At 42.0% G+C, this 20,139-nt stretch overlaps 1 protein-coding gene across 1 annotated transcript in view; it reads right to left on the reverse strand.

Annotated features, from left to right (window-relative positions):
• Positions 1-217: 217 nt before the first annotated feature.
• LOC309566758 (disintegrin and metalloproteinase domain-containing protein 33-like) overlaps positions 218-20,139 on the reverse strand; it is a 175,162-nt gene continuing 155,240 nt past the window's right edge. Inside the window, exons 17-23 of the mRNA XM_082272049.1 lie at positions 19,629-19,706; positions 17,495-17,603; positions 13,857-13,995; positions 10,841-10,958; positions 2,233-2,478; positions 941-1,068; positions 218-810 (exon numbers count right to left, since the gene is read on the reverse strand). Coding sequence (XP_082128175.1) covers positions 753-810; positions 941-1,068; positions 2,233-2,478; positions 10,841-10,958; positions 13,857-13,995; positions 17,495-17,603; positions 19,629-19,706 — 876 coding nt within the window. The 3' untranslated portion in view covers positions 218-752. The remainder of the gene's footprint in view (positions 811-940; positions 1,069-2,232; positions 2,479-10,840; positions 10,959-13,856; positions 13,996-17,494; positions 17,604-19,628; positions 19,707-20,139) is intronic.

Below are 20,139 nucleotides of genomic sequence, written 5' to 3' on the forward strand. Positions count from 1 at the left end.
CTCTGAGAAAAAAAGCCCTGCCTATCAGTAGTTAGTCACATTCAAGTAGACTTGTTCTGTAATGTTGAGGACATTTAGCTACTCATCCAACAAAGCTACTTGTATGAGTTGTGAAACATCTTCAAGATTATAGAACTAGTCGAATGTGACTTACTACTGGCTATACCATGACCAGACCAGAGTATAATTTCGCTAAGGCATGAAATAAGACAAGCATGGTAAACGATTGCAAGGCATGACTGGCATTCGATAATATGTATTCCGAAATAAGGCCTTATGAAAGAAGGGAATGTCCATTTTTTTGGTCACACGGACACTCAATTGCCAAGAGTTCTGTAAGATCTCATCAGTGGTCCCACAAGTCTAGGTTGGTTATGGAGAACAAAGCCTCTCAGAAGAAGAGGAAGGAAATGTTTCCTCCTAGAAAACTTCCAGTACGACTGAAAACCCATCAAGATATCCTTCCATATGTCACGTCTGAAGACATTATCCCAGGGTTCAGTGCTATTATTACAGAGGTGGCTGAGAAAGCCTGGAAGACCAGGGGCTTGGGGGGTTCCTCTGACTGCAGTACACCACAACTTGGACTCCGGTTGTCTGAAGGTAGTCACCTCTCTCTCAGTGATGTCCACCTAGTCTGAGAACATGTCATTCAAGGATCTGAAGGGGTAATCTCATCCTAATAGTGCAAATGTCAGGACGTTGTCCCTCCTGGTCCTTGGCGGAGAAAATCTCTACAAGTACCTTGCATGTCATTGTTTCTGGAGGAATGCTGCTGCAGCTGCTTGAACTTTGCTTCCTGGCTTTGGCCTAAGAACACAGAGTAAGAGATAACGGGACTCATCAAGTTGCAATAGAAGTTGCAATAGCATCTAATGTATACCTTTAACAAAACTACCGCCAAGTAAGGTGTATGGTTTCCTGGAAATTCAATACCTACCGGTGGTGTCCTTTAAGCTGGATGGTAGATTCAGTAATAGAGGGTCTACTGTTGGCTGGTGTCATCACAAGTAAACAGTCCTTCTTCTGGATTGGGTTTCCAGGCAATGGCTTCCGTGGGGGATTTAGCTGGAGACAGAACAACAGATTTAGAGAAATGAAACAGATAGAAATTGAGCAACATTTTAATTAGATATGCTGGTTCTGCCCTTTGGTAGACCTGTGTGCCTTATGGCGCTTTTCCACTGCATGGAACCGAACGGTTCGGCTCGCTTTTGCTCTTTTCCGCCACATGGTACGGTGTTGGAACGGTTCGGTACGGTACGGCGGCGCTTTTCCACTACATGGAACCGAACGGTTCGGCTTGCTTTTGCTCTTTTCCGCCACATGGTACAGTGTTGGAACGGTTCAGTACGGTACGGTACGGCGGCGCTTTTCCACTACATGGAACCGAATGGTTCGGCTCGCTTTTGCTCTTTTCCACCGCATGGTACAGTGTTGGAACGGTTCGGTACGGTATAGTACGGCGGCGCTTTTCCACTACATGGAACCGAATGGTACGGCTCGCTTAAACACTACCACCTCGGTTGGGGTTCCAAGAGGGCCGTACCGGTACCATATCCCACAATCCTTTGCATGCAGCCTTGACTGTTTGTCACTACTAGCCACTGATTGGTCAGAGAATCGTTGTTATCCCATCCACTTACTACTTTAGTGGAAAAGCAAACTGTACCAAACCGTAGCGAACCGCTCCAACACCGTACCATGTGGTACCATGCAGTGGAAAACCAAACCAAGCCAAGCAAGGCCAAGCAGGGCCGAGTGGAGCCGAGCCGGTACTTGCAGTGGAAAAGTGCCATATGTGGTTCCAATAGGGCCGTACCGATACCATATCCCACAATCCTTTGCATGCAGCCTTGACTGTTTGTCACTACTAGCCACTGATTGGTCAGAGAATCGTTGTTATCCCACCCACTTACTACTTTAGTGGAAAAGCAAACCGTACCAAACCGTACCGAACCGTTCCAACACCGTACCATGTGGTACCATGCAGTGGAAAACCAAACCAAGCCAAGCAGGGCCGAGTGGAGCCGAGCCGGTACTTGCAGTGGAAAAGTGCCATATGTGGCCCAGTGGTGAATCAGGCCCTGGGCTTGAAGATCTCACTGCTGGAGTCATCAAGAATTAAAGAAGTTAAAGAGACTAAGCCCCCACCCCTGGACTCTTAAATTACGACTTTTTGGGTGGATGGACTCCTTGACTTTTTCTCAGTGGATGGACAGCTCAAAATACCTGCGGAGTGCGGGCAGGGCAGGTGGGGAGTGGTTTCTTTGGAGGTAGAAGCTTGCTGAGCTGGCTCTCCTGTTTTGCTGGAATGACAGGAGATGATTTGGCTGGTGGAGGAGGTCTGGATGGCTTCAGCTGTATGAAGGATTTGGTCACCTGGCTGGAGGGTGGGTGTAGAGGGCGCACGATGTTGACCGGTTGCGAGCTGCTTGTCGATGCACTGCTTTTTCCATGAAAGACACTCCATGAGCTCTGTGTGGATGGAAAGTAACAATAATAAAAATGATCAAGCATGAAATCATGTACTCATCCCTCTCTATAGCAGTCAGGTCAGATGCAAATGATGCAGTGACTCAGTTAATTGAAATGAGTCTTCAAGGGACCTGTTACGGAATGTCTCCTTGGGGGCTGCATTAATTCCATATGTTTCAGCCCCGTATTTATCGCTTTGCCCGAAGGTCAGATCTAACATTATATCTTTCGAGGGTCACAGGAAGACTGTAACCTTGATGTTATACCACTGCCTACGGAAGGATTGGACACCGGCAAACAGAAAAATTGTACGCCAGCCCAGGATAGGCTCTCCCAGGATAACTAAACACGCCTCAATATTTTGCTAGTGTCCTAGGTGGATGGACGTCTCTACTTTAGCTCTGCTGGGAAAAGGTCAGTCTATTTTTTATTTTTTCCTCAACATTTTTCTTCAATCAAGACTTTATTGCTTGAGCTGGTCACTATTATTGTATCTTACTAAAGCAGCCTTTAAAGTGTCACTAGATTGGACATTTAGGAGATATCCTGAAAGTGACCCTCCGGCACTGGGTTCCATGTAAGGGTCCCCGTTCTGGTTACAAGTTAGCTGTGGAACACTTTCCAGGTTCAGATCCATTGGCATTGCCTCAGCGCTTGCCCTGTGTCTGAAGACTTGCTAAGTGAGTAGACCAATAGGGCTGAGTCAGTGCTATATTTTGGCCTAGGCCAACAAGGCCCAGGCCTAGGGCGGGATTTTGCAGGGGGGCAGCAAAAAAGCCGCCCCACTCTCCACATGAGACTCTATTGGCCACTGGTTGCTAGAGCCGCCTCTCTCACCCCCCTCTCTCTCTTTCTCTCTCACCCCCTCTCACTCCCCCCTCTCACTCTCTCTCTCTCTCTCTCTCTCTCTCTCACCCCCTCTCTCTCTCTCTCTTTCTCTCTCACCCCCTCTCTCATTCCCCCCTCTCTCTCTCACCCCTCCTCTCTCTCCCTCTCTCTCTTTCTCTCTCATACCCCCTCTCTCTCTCATCCCCCCCTCTCTCTCATCCCCCCTTCTCTCTCATCCTCCCTCTCGCTCTCTCTCTCACTCTCATCCCCCTCTCCCCCCTCTCTCTCATCCCCCCATCTCTCTCTCTCACCCCTCTCTCGCTCTCTCTCATCCCCCCTCTCTCTATCCTTCCCTTTCTCTCTTTGATCCCCCCATCTCTCTCTCACCCCCCTCTCTCTTCCCCCCTCTCTCACCCCCTCTCTCTCACCCCCCCCCTCTCCATCCCTCACCCACACTCCTCTCTCTCTCCCTCACCCACCCCCCTCTCCCACCCCCTTCTCTCTCTCCCACCTCCCACCCCCTCTCACCCCCCCTCTTGTGAGATCTCAGGGGTTCATGCTGGAACTTGTAGTCCTTCAATTTTGGAGGGAGGTACATTGGTTAAAAAAGGAAAGGGCAAATTTACATAGGAGGGGGGGGGGGGCACCCAATTTTAGTCACAGCACAAAACCAAAATACACCACTGGGCTGAGTATCAGGAGCTAACTCATGGTTTGGATCAGTGACTGCCTTTAAAGAAGTCCCACTAAACTTTTTGATCTTTTATTTAAAGTGGAGTTCCAGGCTCCTACAGAAAAAAAAATAGAAGTCAACAGCTACAAATACTGTATCTGCTGACTTTTATTATTAGAACACTTATCGGTCAAGGAGTCCTGCTGTGATTTCACCCGAGCTGATTTTTTAATTGGCTGTCGGGTGCTGGCGCCACCGCCATCTTCACCAAGGGAAACCTGCAGTGAAGCCTTGTGGCTGAGCTTCCCCTTTTGGGTGGAGCTCCACTTTAACTCAACAGGGGACTCCCAGTTTGCTCCCTACTATCCAAGAACATGACTAGAAAGGAGATGGATTTGTTAGTGACAGCTCTGGTCTCTGGTAGAAGGGACCACTCTGGAGAGCAGAACTGCCGTTTACAAAAAATTACACAGTCTGAGGTGCTGTGTGATCTGTCTATGGCTGCTTCTAAACATCCAAGCCTAGGCAGATAGATCACACAGCCCCCACAGCAATCGCTTTTTATGAATGAACAGGCAGTGTCATTCACGGTACCAGCCCCAACAGTGCTAAATCTTCATTTAGAAAAGTGAAAAATCACCTAGTGCCGTGGGGTTGTGTGATCTATCTGCAGCTGCTTGTAAACATCCAGGGCACCTGCAGATGGATCACACAGCCCACACTTGCTTTTTAAAAATGAACAGGCAGTGTCATTCACGGTACCAGCCCCAGCAGTGCTATTTGTTCATTCAGAAAAATTAAAGATCACCTAATGCTTGTAAACATCTAGGGCACCTGTAAATGGATCACAGCCCCGCAGTATTTGCTTTTTATGAATGAACAGGCAGTGTCATTCACGGTAACATGCTGATTGTTCATTCAGAATTCACTTAGTGCCGTGGGGCTGTGTGATCTATCTGTGGCTACTTGTAAACATCTAGGGCACCTGTAGATGGATCACACAGCCCCGCAGCACTTGCTTTTTATGAATGAACAGGCAGTGTCATTCATGATACCAGTCCCAGCAGTGCTGATTCTTCATTCAGAAAAGTGAAAGATCTCCTAGTGCCCTGGGGCTGTATGATCTATCTGCAGCTGCTTGTAAACATCTAGGGTACCTGTAGATGGATCACACAGCCCCACAGCATTCGCATTTTATGAATGAACAGGCAGTGTCATTCACAGGACCATGCTGATTGTTATGAATGAACAGGCAGTGTAATTCACGGTAACATGCTGATTGTTCATTCAGAAAAGTGAAAGATAACCTAGTGCTGTGGGGCTGTGTGATCTATCTGTGGCTACTTGTAAACATATAGGGCACCTGTAGATGGATCACACAGCCCCGCAGCACTTGCTTTTTATGAATGAACAGGCAGTGTCATTCACAATACCAGCCCCGGCAGTGCTGATTCTTCATTCAGAAAAGTGAAAGATCACCTAGTGCCGTGGGATTGTGTGATCTGTCTGCGGCTGCTTGTAAACATCCAGGGCACTTGCAGATGGATCACACAGCCCACACTTGCTTTTTATGAATGAACAGGCAGTGTCATTCACGGTAACATGCTGATTGTTCATTCAGAAAAGTGAAAGATAACCTAGTGCTGTGGGGCTGTGTGATCTATCTGTGGCTACTTGTAAACATCTAGGGCACCTGTAGATGGATCACACAGCCCCGCAGCACTTGCTTTTTATGAATGAACAGGCAGTGTCATTCACAATACCAGCCCCAGCAGTGCTGATTCTTCATTCAGAAAAGTGAAAGATCACCTAGTGCCGTGGAATTGTGTGATCTGTCAGCGGCTGCTTGTAAACATCCAGGGCACCTGCAGATGGATCACACAGCCCACACTTGCTTTTTATGAATGAACAGGCAGTGTCACTCACAGTACCAGCCCCAACAGTGCTAATTCTTTATTCAGAAAAGTGTAAGATCCTCTAGTGCTGTGTGATCTATCTTCAGCTGCTTGTAAACATCTAGGGCACCTGTAAATGGATCACACAGCCCCGCAGCATTCGTTTTTTATGAATGAACAAGCTGTGTCATTCACGGTACCATGCTGATTGTTCATTCAGAAAGGTGAAAGATCACCTAGTGCCGTGAGGCTGTGTGATCCATCTGTGGCTGCTTGTAAACATCTAGGGAACCTGTAAGTGGATCACACAGCTCTGCAGCTCTCTCTTTTTATGAATGAACAGGCCATGTCACTTTTCTGAATGAGCAATCAGCATGGTACTGTGAATGACACTGCCTGTTCATTCATAAAAAAACGAATGCTGCAGAGCTGTGTGATCCATCTACAGGTGCCCTAGATGTTTACAAGCAGCCACAGATAGATCACACAGCCCCACAGGAATAAGTGATGTTTCACATTTCTGAATGAACAATCAGCATGGTACTGTGAATAAAAGATCACTTATTCCTGTGGGGCTGTGTGATCTATCTGTGGCAGAACCTCAATCACACATGTATTGCTGCTTCAAGCTCCATTGGTTCAGTCACCTGGTGATTCAGTCCATGTCAAGTGCAGATCCCACAGGGCTAGTCTTGCCCGATGCTTAGAAGCATACAAGGGAAAGATAAAAGCACATACAGAGAGCTGCTCAGTTGCAAATGTCACAGAAAAGCATCAGCCCCATACCTTCCCTAACCATGTGCTGGGTGAATTTCACCCATCATGAGCTTAATCGTAGAGGACTATGATTAAGCCCAAGACTGGTGAAACGCGTTAGAGGGAGTGGTCAGGAGCGGATGGAGCCGAAGCCTTCCTGTGACATCTGCATTTGAGCAGCTCTCTGTGTGCTTTCATCTCTCCCTTGTATGCTTCCATGTATCTGCAGCTGCTTGCAACATCGAGGGCACCTGCAGATGGATCACTGAGCCCCGCAGAGCCAAGTGATCTTTTACTATTATGAATGAACAATCAGTGCAGTCAGAGATTCTCACAATAGTAAAAGAAAACAGTAAAAAAAATGCTCAGCTTAGAGAGGGGGACAGGGGCTCAGTGCTGGCTGAACCTCCACCCATAAAAACATCTATAAATTGGGCTACAGACTGGGGAGGGACTACAGCCAACATTGACATCAATAAAGAACTTTTACTCCATATCAGGCCTTTGTTTAGAACAGGACCAAGCGCTATATGCTATACAGAGGGTTATATAAAATTTGCAAAAAGGTTTTGAGAGCTGTTCTATAAATATCACTGCTTCCTGGGGATCTCTACCGTGGAAGGGGTTAAGGATGAGCAATGATGACATCCACATGCCAAGCAACTTTTAATATTCTATCCAAGAGGAAGCCGCCACAAAAAAACATTTCCTAAAACATTAAGCTGCAGAAAAAAAAAAAAAACATAGCCTTTATCGAGCAGAGATCAGCTGGTGCCTTGTTCAAATTAAATTCTCAAACCGCTGAGGGACGCAAGAAGTGAGCAAAAGCAGCTTTGCTAAGTTTCTCTGCATATTTTCCAGCTAATATCTATCCAGAAAAATCAAATCCATAAGGAAATTCTGCCTGTTTTTCATCACACATTGTACAGACAGTTACACCACCCTGCCGCCTGTTGTTTACATGGAAATTTTCTCAAGGCGGGGGGAGTTTTTAAATGTTTTTATTTTTTTTATTTAACTATTCTTTTCATGCAATCTATCGTTATGCATGAAGCTTCATCGAATTTCCACTTTGTGTCATTATTAAAGAACTTAAGGAAAATGTTGAAGTTGCAAAAGTTTAAAAACAGGAAGATTTTAAATGTAAAAGATACATACTAAAATTTTTTACAAGGTTTCTAGAACACGTCTCCTATGTCCAACTTCTATCCCCCTGCCGCAGTCACTACCACAAGTGCCATTCAGTAATAAGATGTAACGTGTTGTTACATTGTATTTGCTTTTTCATTCATATGTAGATCAAAGGTGTGACCTCTGATATGCAGATGACATCAGTTAAATATATTTAGTATTTTGAATATTGCAATTATTATCAATTAATTAATATTTGTAATATTACAATTAGTATTTCATATTTTAAATAAAAATATTAAAAATAGAAATACAATGTATTCCGATTTAACCCCTTATTAATCCTTAATTAACTCTGATCAGCCCCAAATAAACTCCTTTCTTCCTACCCTTACCTATCTATATTTTTTCAGATATTTTTTATTTATTTTTTTATTTTTTTACCATTAATATATATATTTTTTTCCTTTTAATGCATTTTTTTTTTTCTAATAATATTTACAATTGTTTTTAATTTTTCTGCATTTTATCTATCTATATATGTAGATCAAAGGTGTGACCTCTGATATGCAGATGACATCAGTTAAATATAGTTAGTATTTTGAATATTACAATTATTATCAATTAATTAATATTTGTAATATTGCAATTAGTATTTAATATTTGAATTAAAAAATAGAAATACAATGTATTCTGATTTAACCCCTTATTAATCCTTAATGAACTCTGATCAGCCCCAAATGAACTCCTTCCTTCCTTTCCTTAGCTATCTATACTTTTCGAGATATTTTGTATTTGTATTTTTTACCATTAATATATATATATTTTAATTTTAATGCATTTTTTTTACTATTAATATTTACAATTGTTTTGCATTTTCTGCATTATATATATATATATATATATATATATATATATATATATATATATATATATATATATATATATTTGTTTTTATTTTTTTTTGGAGGGGGGGTGGTGGTCTTTTTTTTTTTTTTCATTTTCAACTTTGCCATGCTTTGTACAAATATTTAGGGGTCAATATGTCAATATGTAAAAAAAATAGAATATAAAAATTAAATAAAATTAAATTTAAAAAATGCTGTGCGAATGCCTGTGCATTTCCACAGCCTTCACAAATAATGCCAGTGTTGTGTCTAATATGTGTATTACTTATGATATTTAGCGCCATCCAGTGCCCATAATGTGCTATTTTCTTGAATTACTGCAATCAGGAACATACTGCATAATGGCCACTAGATGGAGGTGAAGATCATAAGAATACACATATTTGACATAATACAGGAATTATTCATGATGATGGCTGTGTGAATGCTCAGGCTTTCGCACAGCTATTTTTTTTTATAAGCATACCCTATAATATCATTTTAAATGGCATCAATTCTGCAAAAAAAAAACTATTCTTATTCTATATCTTTTACCATTAATGTTTATATTTTTGAATGCATTTTATTTTTATTTTTTTTACCACTTACATTTACATTGTATTTACAATACAATGCTTGAGCATTCCCATAGCCCTCCCAAATAATGCCAATATTGTACATTATTCAGCCCCAATTAACTCCTTCCTTCCTACCCTTAGCTATTTTTATTTTTTCAGGTTTGTTTTTGTATATTTTACCATTGATATTCCTCTTTTTTAAATGCATTTTTTTTTACTATTATTATTTACAATTGTTTTAAATTTCCTGCATATTTTATATATATATATATATATATATATATATATATATATATATATATATATATATATATATATATATATTATTTATTTATTTGGGGGGGCGTGTCTTTTTTTCCATTTTCAACTTTGCCATGCTTTTTACAAACATTTAGGGGTCTATATGTGGGGGAAAAAAATGCTGTACGAATGCCTGTGCTTTTCCACAGCTATCACAGAAAATGCCAGTATTGTGTCTATTATGTGTATTACTTATTTAGTGCCATCTAGTGGCCATAATGTGCAATTTTCCTGAATTACTGCAATCAGAAACATACTGCATAATAGCCTCTAGATGGAGAAGAAGATATAAGAATACACATATTAGACACAATACCGGAATTATTCATGATGATGGCTGTGTGAATGCTCAGGCTTTCGCGCAGCTATATTTCTTTTTTATAAGCATACCCAATAATGTCATTTTAAATGGCAAAATTTGCGCAATAAAATCTATTCCTATTCTATATTTTTTACCATTAATGTTTATATATTTTAATGCATTTAATTTTATTTATTTTTTTACCACTAACATTTACAAATATTTTTCATTTTTCTGCATTTTTTTTTTGGGTGCTTTCCTTTTTTTTCCATTTTCAAGTTTGCCATGCTTTCTGCCACAAACATTTAGGAGTCTATATGAGAAAAAATTGCTGTGCAAATACGTGAGCATTCCTGCAACCGTCACAAATAATGCCAGTATTGTGTCTAATATGTGCTTACTACTTACCAGTATTGTGTCTAATAGTGCCATCTAGTGGCCATAATGGGGTACTTTACTGAAATACAGTAAGCAGGAACATACTGCATTATGACCACTAGATGGAGCTATCATAGGAATACACATATTAGACACAATACAGGATTTATTCATGATAGCTGAGTAAATGCCCAGGCTAATTTTTTATAAACAGACCCCATAATTTAATTTTAAACTATATACATTATACAAAGAAAAATCTATTTTTATTTAAAGTAAAATTAATATTTTTAAAAATAACTGGGCAAAACGAGAAAAAAAAATGTTTTTTTGTCGGTCTTTTTGTCTATAAATTACATAGAAAATAAAATAATTTATGCAAATATAAAAAAAAAAAAAAAAAAGCCTAATTTATTTCTCCAAAATTATTGACAAAGTTGTTGCTAAATAAGCGGAAAATGGAAGAATTTCTCTGGTCTATGGGGGGGGGGGGGGGGGTGTACGGGTCATGAGAGGGCAAGTGAAGGAAAAGCTGTTTTACCACTTTAATTTACCAACCCATTGAGAATCAAAAACATAAATCCATTTGTGTACATTATACATTTTACATTCATGGCGTTGAGCCGTTGTGTTACCTTCTGTGTGGCCTTCTGTGCGGCCGGAGGGGCCGCGGCGGCCGGGGGAACGCTGCGCTGAGTGAAGATTGTTTTGGACTGAGGACGGGGCGGCTGCTGGCGAGGAGTGCTACTCATTCTGCAATGGAGACAATTATATAGACTTTATTATATCCACATAGAGTTATTATATTATTTATTATATCCACATAGAGATATTATATTATTTATTATATCCACATAGAGTTATTATATTATTTATTATATCCACATAGAGTTCTTATATTATATCCACATAGAGTTAATATATTATTTATTATATCCACATACATATTATATATATATATATATACATATAAATATATTTATTATATCCACATACATGAAATGGTCAGGAGCTAGGGGCTCCTGACCAGTCCAGGGCCCATCAGCTGCAGAGGGTCCAATTTTATGTGCTATTGTTTTATTATATCATTTAGGTCTCATTCACATCTCAGCGTTTTGTAGCTCGAAGCTCCAAAACGCTAGAAGAGAAAACAAATCAGTTATTCTCTATGGAGTTGGTTCACATCTCCCCTCCAAGTCGTTTGAAGCCAAACGCCTGAAGCTCAAAAAAATTCTGGAGCGTTTTTTGTAGCTCAAATTGGGGCAGATCTGCGCCTTTGTAAATGTAAAAAAAAAAAATAATAATAATAATAAATAGTAATAATATATGAATAAATAAATGTTAAATAAATACACAAATAACTAAAACTCATCATAAATAAATAAAATAAATGTATTATTATGTAGTATAAGTAAATATTAATTAACCCCCTAACCTTAAAAAATATATCCGATAATAATAATAATAATAATAATAATAATAATAAAAAATAATAATAATATACACCCAAACCTGGACAAAACATATCTAATAATAACAATATTAATAGTATGTTTTTATTATTAATATTATTATTATTATTATTGTAGCACTGCCCCCTTGAGGGTTAGTGGTTATGGTTAGGGTTTAATTATTTATAAATAAATAATAATTAACCCCTAACCTTAAAAATATAATACATTAATAATAATAATAATAGTAATAATAATAAAAAATAATAACAAACACCCAAACCTGGACAAAAAAATATATATTAATAACAATATTATGTTATTATTATTAACAATAATAATAATAATAATCATTTATTTATTTTATGTTAGGGTGTTTATTTATGATTTTATTGTTATATATTATTTTTTTAAGGGTTAGGGGTTAAGGTTAGGGGTTTATTGTTTATTTATTATTACTTAGTATAGATTTATTGCAATGAATATTTTTATTTAATTGTGTATTTACTTTTATTTATGTATTATTATTATTAATATTAGTAGTAGTATTAACACACTAACAAATAATATATAAATAATAAATAACCCCAACCCCTAATCCTACCCTAACCTAACCTTAACTCTAACCCCTTACCTTACAGCAAAAAAATAAGAATAATAAATTAATAATAATAATAAAAATATAAATAAATAAAAATGAACGGAAAAGCTAAAAAATGCTGAAAATCCTAACGACAAATGATGCAACAGATGATCGTTTTCTCTATTGGCTAATAAAAAAAAATGGCAAAGCTCAAAAACATCAGTATTCTTGGATTTATGGGATCATTGGATTTGCCTTCAGGAAGGGACACTGCAAGGCCCCAACATATCCTTATTCTTGGAGTTATGTGATCTTGCGAGGTCCTGAAATGTTGGTATTCTTGGACTTGCCTTCAGGAAAGGACTCTGTGAAGTCCGGAAATGTTGGTATTCTAAGACTTACCTTGAGGAAGGCACCCTGCAAGGCCCCTAAACATCAGTATTCTTGGATTAATGGGATCATGCAAGGTCCTGAAATGCTAGTATTCTTGGACTTATCTTTAGGAAGGTACCCTACCAGGATCCAAAATATTTGTATTCTTGAGGATATGGGTTCTTCTTAGGTCCTGTTGGTATTCTCAGACTTGCCTTCAGGAAGGGACCCTGTAAAGCTCCAAAATGCCTGTGCTTGGAGTTATGGGTTCTTGTGAGGTCCTTAAAAGTTGGTATTCTAGAACTTGCTTTGAGGAAGGGATCCTGCAAGGCCCCAAAACATCAGTATTCTTGGATTTACGGGATCATGCAAGGTACTGAAATGTTAGTATTCTTGGACTTGCCTTCAGATAAGGACTCTGTGAAGTCCCGAAATGTTGGTATTCTAAGACATACCTTGAGGAAGGGACCCTGCAAGGCCCCAAAACATCAGTATTCTTGGATTTATGGGATCATGCAAGGTCCTGAAACGTTAGTATTCTTAGACTTATCTTCAGGAAGGTACCCTACCGGGATCCAAAATATTTGTATTCTTGAGGTTATGGGTTCTGGTTAGATCCTGTTGGTATTCTCAGGCTGTCCTTCAGGAAGAGACCCTGCGAAGCTCCAAAATGTCTGTATGCTTGGAGTTATGGGTTCTTGTGAGGTCCTTAAAAGTTGGTATTCTAGAACTTGCCTTGAGGAAGGGACCCAGCAAGGCTGCAAAACATCAGTATTCTTGGATTTATAGGATCTTGCAAGGTCCTGAAACATTAGTATTCTCAGACTTGCCTTCAGGAAGGGACCCTGCAAGGCTACAAAATGTTTGAGGTTACGGGTTGTGGTTAAGTCCCGTTAGTATTCTAGGACTTGCCTTCAGGCAGGGATCTTGCAAGGCCCAAAAAACGTTGGTATTCTTGGACTTTTGGGACTCTGAGAGGCCCTGGAATGGTGGTATTGTTGGACTCATGTGACACCATCGTCACAATAAAATAGTGACATGCATTTGATAGAAGTCCTCATGACTTCCTTCCTACTTTTTTATTTGGTTTCTGCAGGGCACCATCCATTGCAATCACTACGAGCACCGATTGATCGTATTTGCCAGATACCATCAGGAGTACAGCTTTAAGCTGGGACTTTACGTTGATGACATCACACACATAATGATGACATCACACACGGAAAATGTATAAATCCCACTCACCTGCACTTGGCTTTGCTCTTCTTCACCCACTTGCTGAACTGAGAATTGGGCTTTCGGTACCAGTAATAGAAGCCATAGGCCACCAACGGGAGGACAACCAGAAAGAGAAGCAGCAGGAAGACAATGAGGCCATCTGTAACTGGAGACAGGAGATACGTTATTGGTGGTCGCTGATTTAAAGGAGTGTCTAGTTTTTAGGAAGTGGATCTAACTCAATCACTAACATCTCAAAAGCTTTAACACTGTATCGTTATTCCAAATGTTTTCTGTCTTATAGCTTTTATTAAAATATTCCTGGTGATCCTGGTTTAAAGGCCCTTGCTAAGGCCCTTCCTGTTATACGGTGACAAAGCTCTGTCTCTCAATTCTGATCCTGCGTTGTCATCTTGTCACATCCGCCTCTTGTGGATGCCTACACTGTTGGTCATGGGCAGGTGATGGGCAGATTGCTTCCCTTCCTACTGACACCGTTCACTGCTCTACTGACACCGTCCACTGCCCTACTGACACCGCCCACTGCCCTACTGACACCATCCACTGCTCTACTGACACTGTCCACTGCCGTACTGACACCGTCCACTGCTCTACTGACACCGTCCACTGCTCTACTGACACCGTCCACTGCTCTACTGACACCGCCCACTTCCCTACTGACACCATCCACTGCTCTACTGACACCGTCCACTGCCGTACTGTCACCGTCCACTGCCCTACTGACACAGTCCACTGCTCTACTGACACCATCCACTGCTCTACTGACACCGTCCACTGCCGTACTGTCACCGTCCACTGCCCTACTGACACCATCCACTGCTCTACTAAAACCGTCCACTGCCGTACTGTCACCGTCCACTGCCCTACTGACACAGTCCACTGCTCTACTGACACAGTCCACTGCTCTACTGACACCGTCCACTGCCCTACTGACACCATCCACTGCCGTACTGACACCGTCCACTGCCTTACTGACACCATACACTGCCCTACTGACACCATCCACTGCCCTACTGACACCATCCACTGCTCTACTGATACCATCCACTGCTCTACTGACACCATCCACTGCCCTACTGACACCATCCACTGCTCTACTGACACCGTCCACTGCTCTACTGACACCATCCACTGCTCTACTGACACCGTCCACTGCCCTACTGACACCGTCCACTGCTCTACTGACACCATCCACTGCTCTACTGACACCATCCACTGACCTACTGACACCATCCACTTACCTACTGACACCATCCACTGCTCTACTGACTGACACTGTCCACCTTTAAGACAAGCTAGGTTTATATTTTTACAGTGACATTTGTTTTATCATATGTTTTTAGGTTTTCCTTACTATTTAGTTACCTCTTGCTAGTTAATTTCTTAATAACAAAACAATAAGGGTATTGAACCCGAGAGATCTTTCATCTTTTTCTTGTTGTTCAGGTAGATCTCCACTTCTGAAAGGTTGCCTCCGCCTGGTCTGCAGGAGAGATTGGCAACACTTCAATGGGAAAAAGCCCAATAAAACAACTCCTTGTCCACCAAGCAGGCCATGCAGGGCTGGGAGGGGATAGGTCAGCCTGTGATGTCACAGACTGACTACGAGACCAAAGATGCTGTGCCTAGGCATTCTATAGGTCCCAAGGCAAGGGTGCAAACTGACCACGGTCACACGAATCTGCTTTTGTGGCTAGCCTGGTCAGAAAAGGACAGGAAGGCATGGATTTGCGAGAGGATTGGCAGGATCACCAGGTATTTAGTCAGACTTTTCTAACACAAAATAATAATCTGCCATATGATTGGTCATTTGTGCATCTCCCAGAGCAGGGGTCTCCAAACTGCAGCCTGTGGGCCAAATGTGGCTCTTTGCTTGCCTTTACCTGGCCCTATTCCTTCCACTAACACCTAAAACAGAACACAATGTCTCCCACTGACACCAACAATGGGGTACTATTCCTCTCGCTGACACCAGAGATGGGGAACTAATTCTCCCACTGACACCAAGGATGGAGCACAATTCCTTCCACTGATGCCAAAGATGGAGCACTATGCCTCCCACTAATACCAACAATGGGGCACTATTCCTCCCACTGATACCAGAGATGGGGAACTAATTCTCCCACTAACACCAAGGATGGGGCACTATGCCTCCCACTGACACCAACAATGGGGGTACTATTCCTCCCACTGACTCCAGAGATGGGGTACTATTCCTCCCATTGACACCAAGGATGGGGCACTATTCTGTGCATTTGTGCATCTCCAAACTGCAGCCTGTGGGACAAATGTGGCCCTTTGCTTGCCTTTACCTGGCCCTTTGGGCATTGTTCTTTCCACTGATACAAGGAACTATTCCTTCCACTGACACCAAAGATGGAGCACTATACCTCCCACTGACACCAACAATGTGGTACTATTCCTCCCACTGACACCAGAGATGGGGAACTAATTCTCAGATTAAACCAAGGATGGGGCACTATTCTTTCCACTGACACCAAAGACAGAGCTCTATGCTTCCCACTGACACCAGCAATGGGGTACTATTCCTCTCGCTGACACCAGAGATGGGGGAACTAATTCTCCCACTGACACCAAGGATGGGGCACAATTCCTTCCACTGATACCAAAGATGGAGCACTATGCCTCCCACTGACACCAACAATGGGGTACTATTCTTCCCACTGACACCAGAGATGGGGAACTAATTCTCCCACTGACACCAATGATGGGGCACTATGCCTCCCACTGACACCAATGATGAGGCACTATGCCTCCCACTGACACCAACAATGGGGTACTATTCCTCCCACTGATACCAGAGATGGGGAACTAATTCTCCTACTAACACCAAGGTTGGAGCACTATGCTGTGCATTTGCGCATCTCCAAACTGCAGCCTGTGGGACAAATGTGGCCCTTTGCTTGCCTTTACCTTGCCCTTTGGGCATTGTTCTTTCCACTGATACAAGGAACTATTCCTTCCACTGACACCAAAGATGGAACACTATACCTCCCACTGACACCAACAATGTGGTACTATTCCTCCAATTGACACCAGAGATGGGGAACTACTTCTCCCAATGACACCAAGGATGGGGCACTATTCTTTCCACTGACACCAAAGACAGAGCTCTATGCTTCCTACTGACACCAACAATGGGGTACTATTCCTCCTATTGACACCAGAGATGGGGGAGCTAATTCTCCTACTGACACCAATGATGGGGCACTATTCCTCCCACTGACACCAATGATGGGGCACTATTCCTCCCACTGACACCAATGATGGGACACTATTCCTCCCACTGACACCAATGATGGGACACTATTCCTCCCACTGACACCAATGATGGGGCATTATTCCTCCCACTGACATCAATGATGGGGCATTATTCTTCCCACTGACTCCAGTTACGGTATGTACTTTTTTTTTACTCCCATTGGCCTCCAAGCCTTTGGCATTGTTTACTCCAACCGATGCCAGGGCATTTTTTTTACTCTCACTGGCCACTGTTCTGTTCAGCCCCCCTTAAGTTTGATGGGCAGTAAACTGGCCCTTTGTTTTGAAAGTTTGTAGACTCCTGTCCCTGACAGGAACAAAACAGATGGACTACATTCAACATCAAGGGAGGCAAAACTCACAGTCGTCTCCTACGGGTCCGCTGTCCTCGCTGCCACCTTGGCCAGACTTGTCACAGTAGGGGGGCGCCCAGCCAGCGTGACAGTGGCAGTGCTTGTTACTATTGCACACCTGAAAGGAAAGGAAGGAAGAGGATCAGTGCACAATACACATCAATATAGTCTTGTTGATGAATCCCACATTCTGTACAGGATAAAACATTTATTCCCTTCACTATGGCTGAGCATCACAAATAAAGTAGAAGAAACGGTATTTCACTTTATTAAAGTATAACTAAATCAGTCGTTTTAAAACCCTTGACATAGATAGCCAGAGGCTTGCTCAGCCCAACCTACTCCACCTATAACTAAAGCATATATTTTTGGTGGACAGGCCCAAATGGGCATACATGTTCCATTTCAAAGTGGCAGTATTTGCTGAGTGGGCTGCACTGTGTCCTCAACTAATTCCCCCTCCAGTGCCAATCCACAGCAACAACCCTAAACTCAATGCCAACCCACAGCAACAACCCTAAACTCAATGCCCTCCATGAAGCAACAACATTGCCTGCAACTGTCAATTCACAAGAACTTCCGCTTCCACTCTCAACCTACAACTTATATGAAAAGTAGTTGTTTAGGGGTGTTAACATTCTGCTTATAAAGACATAGGTGCAACAACGATTGTCATATTATACTGCAATTAGCAGCATTGCCACTAGGTGGTGTTGTTACATTTAATGCTGGGCACAATTTATTGTTATTTTTATTGGAACTATTTGGTTATGATGTAATTTCCTGTCTCTGTGTTCCCATTGTTTCCCAATAAAACAAAAAGGCTCAGGAATGTGTCCAGCACTATCTTGACCAGTAAGAGTTTTATCTGCAGCAGTTCTCCAACAGTTACACCTAGTGGTTGTACTTGGTGATTATGCTTTACAGCCCCCAATGATAAATTCACCCTCTAGTGTCAACCAACAGCAACAACCTTAAACCTAATGTTCTCCACAACATCAGCTCCACTAATCGACTTTAATAAATTAAGCTTCAACCACCAACCTAATGTCCTTCACAACTTGAGCTTTAACCATTGACCATCACTTTTAGCCACAATCCCCAATGTTATCTCAAAGCAACAACTTTTGCTGCAAATGTCAACCCACAAGAAGTTCAGCTCTCGCTGTCAACCTACAGCAGCCCCGCAACAGGCTACCACTATTCCCTGCTCCAACCAAAAACTTTGGCTGCCAATGTCAACCCACAAAAAGTTCAGCTCCGGCTTTCAACCTACAGAAGCCCCCCAACAGGCTACCACTATTCCCTGCTCCAACCAAAAACTTTGGGTGCCAATGTCAACCCACAAGAAGTTCAGCTCCCACTGTCAACCTATAGCAACCCCCCAACAGGCTACCACTATTCCTTGCTCCAACCAAAAACTTTGGCTGCAAATGTCAACCCACAAGAAGTTCAGCTCCCACTGTCAACCTATAGCAACCCCCCAACAGGCTACCACTATTCCTTGCTCCAACCAAAAACTTTGGCTGCCAATGTCAACCCTCAAGAAGTTCAGCTCCCACTGTCAACCTATAGCAACCCCCCCCCCCCCCCCAACAGGCTACCACTATTCCCTGCTCCAACCAAAAACTTTGGGTGCAAATGTCAACCCTCAAGAAGTTCAGCTACCACTGTCAACCATTCAGAAGCCCCCCAACAGGCTACCACTATTTCCTGCTCCAACCAAAAACATTGGCTGCCAATGTCAACCCACAAGAAGTTCAGCTCCTGCTGTCAACCTACAGCAGCCCCCCAACAGGCTACCACTATTCCCTGCTCCAACCAAAAACTTTGGCTGCCAATGTCAACCCTCAAGAAGTTCAGCTACCACTGTCAACCTGCAGAAGCCCCCCAACAGGCTACCACTATTCCCAACTCTTTCAGCTCCAATGTCATCCTAAAAAAACAAAATCAGCCTCACTTGTCAGCCCACAGAACCCTTTTCAGGTTTCACCATCAGCTCACAACTACTTCAAATCCCACCATCAACATATAATAACTTCAGCTCCCATCATCTACCACCCTTCCAAAGATCAACACACAGCAACAGCCCAGCTGGTTAACCCACAACTTCTTCAATACGTGACATTGATACATATCTCACCCCATGTCCATTACATTGAGACAAACACTTCTCCAGTTCAACGAAGGAGGCATTTTGACACTGGCCATCTTGACACACCTGAAACCAGAAGAGAAGAGAGAATTTTGACACGGTGTCTTTTAAATGTTTGAAGTCTTAGGGGTAGGAAGAAAATTAGAAATCACATGGCATTCTGGATTCATGAAAGTTTTCATTTATTTAGGATATAGTATAGCTAGCAATAATTTGTTAGTTTGAGCCAGACTTGTTCTATAATGCTGAAGGACATATTGCTACAAGCCCAAGTGGCTTCATCAGTCTCTGACCTGAGGATGCCTTTTTAGATGAGTGGTGGAAAACCTTCAAAAGTAAAATAGAAAGCTATTCTAGATTCATACAGCTAGGATCACCACCCCTAGTTCCTAGTACATTAAGATGCAGTCTCACCGTGAACTGTTAATGGTTGTCTATATGTACTGTTCATCCATAAAGGTCCACGGAACAGTCATATCGTCATCCACGGTCCATAATG

The sequence above is a fragment of the Pelophylax lessonae genome (assembly GCF_965119305.1).
Source record: "Pelophylax lessonae genome assembly, chromosome: 1".
NCBI classification, from domain to species: domain Eukaryota; kingdom Metazoa; phylum Chordata; class Amphibia; order Anura; family Ranidae; genus Pelophylax; species Pelophylax lessonae.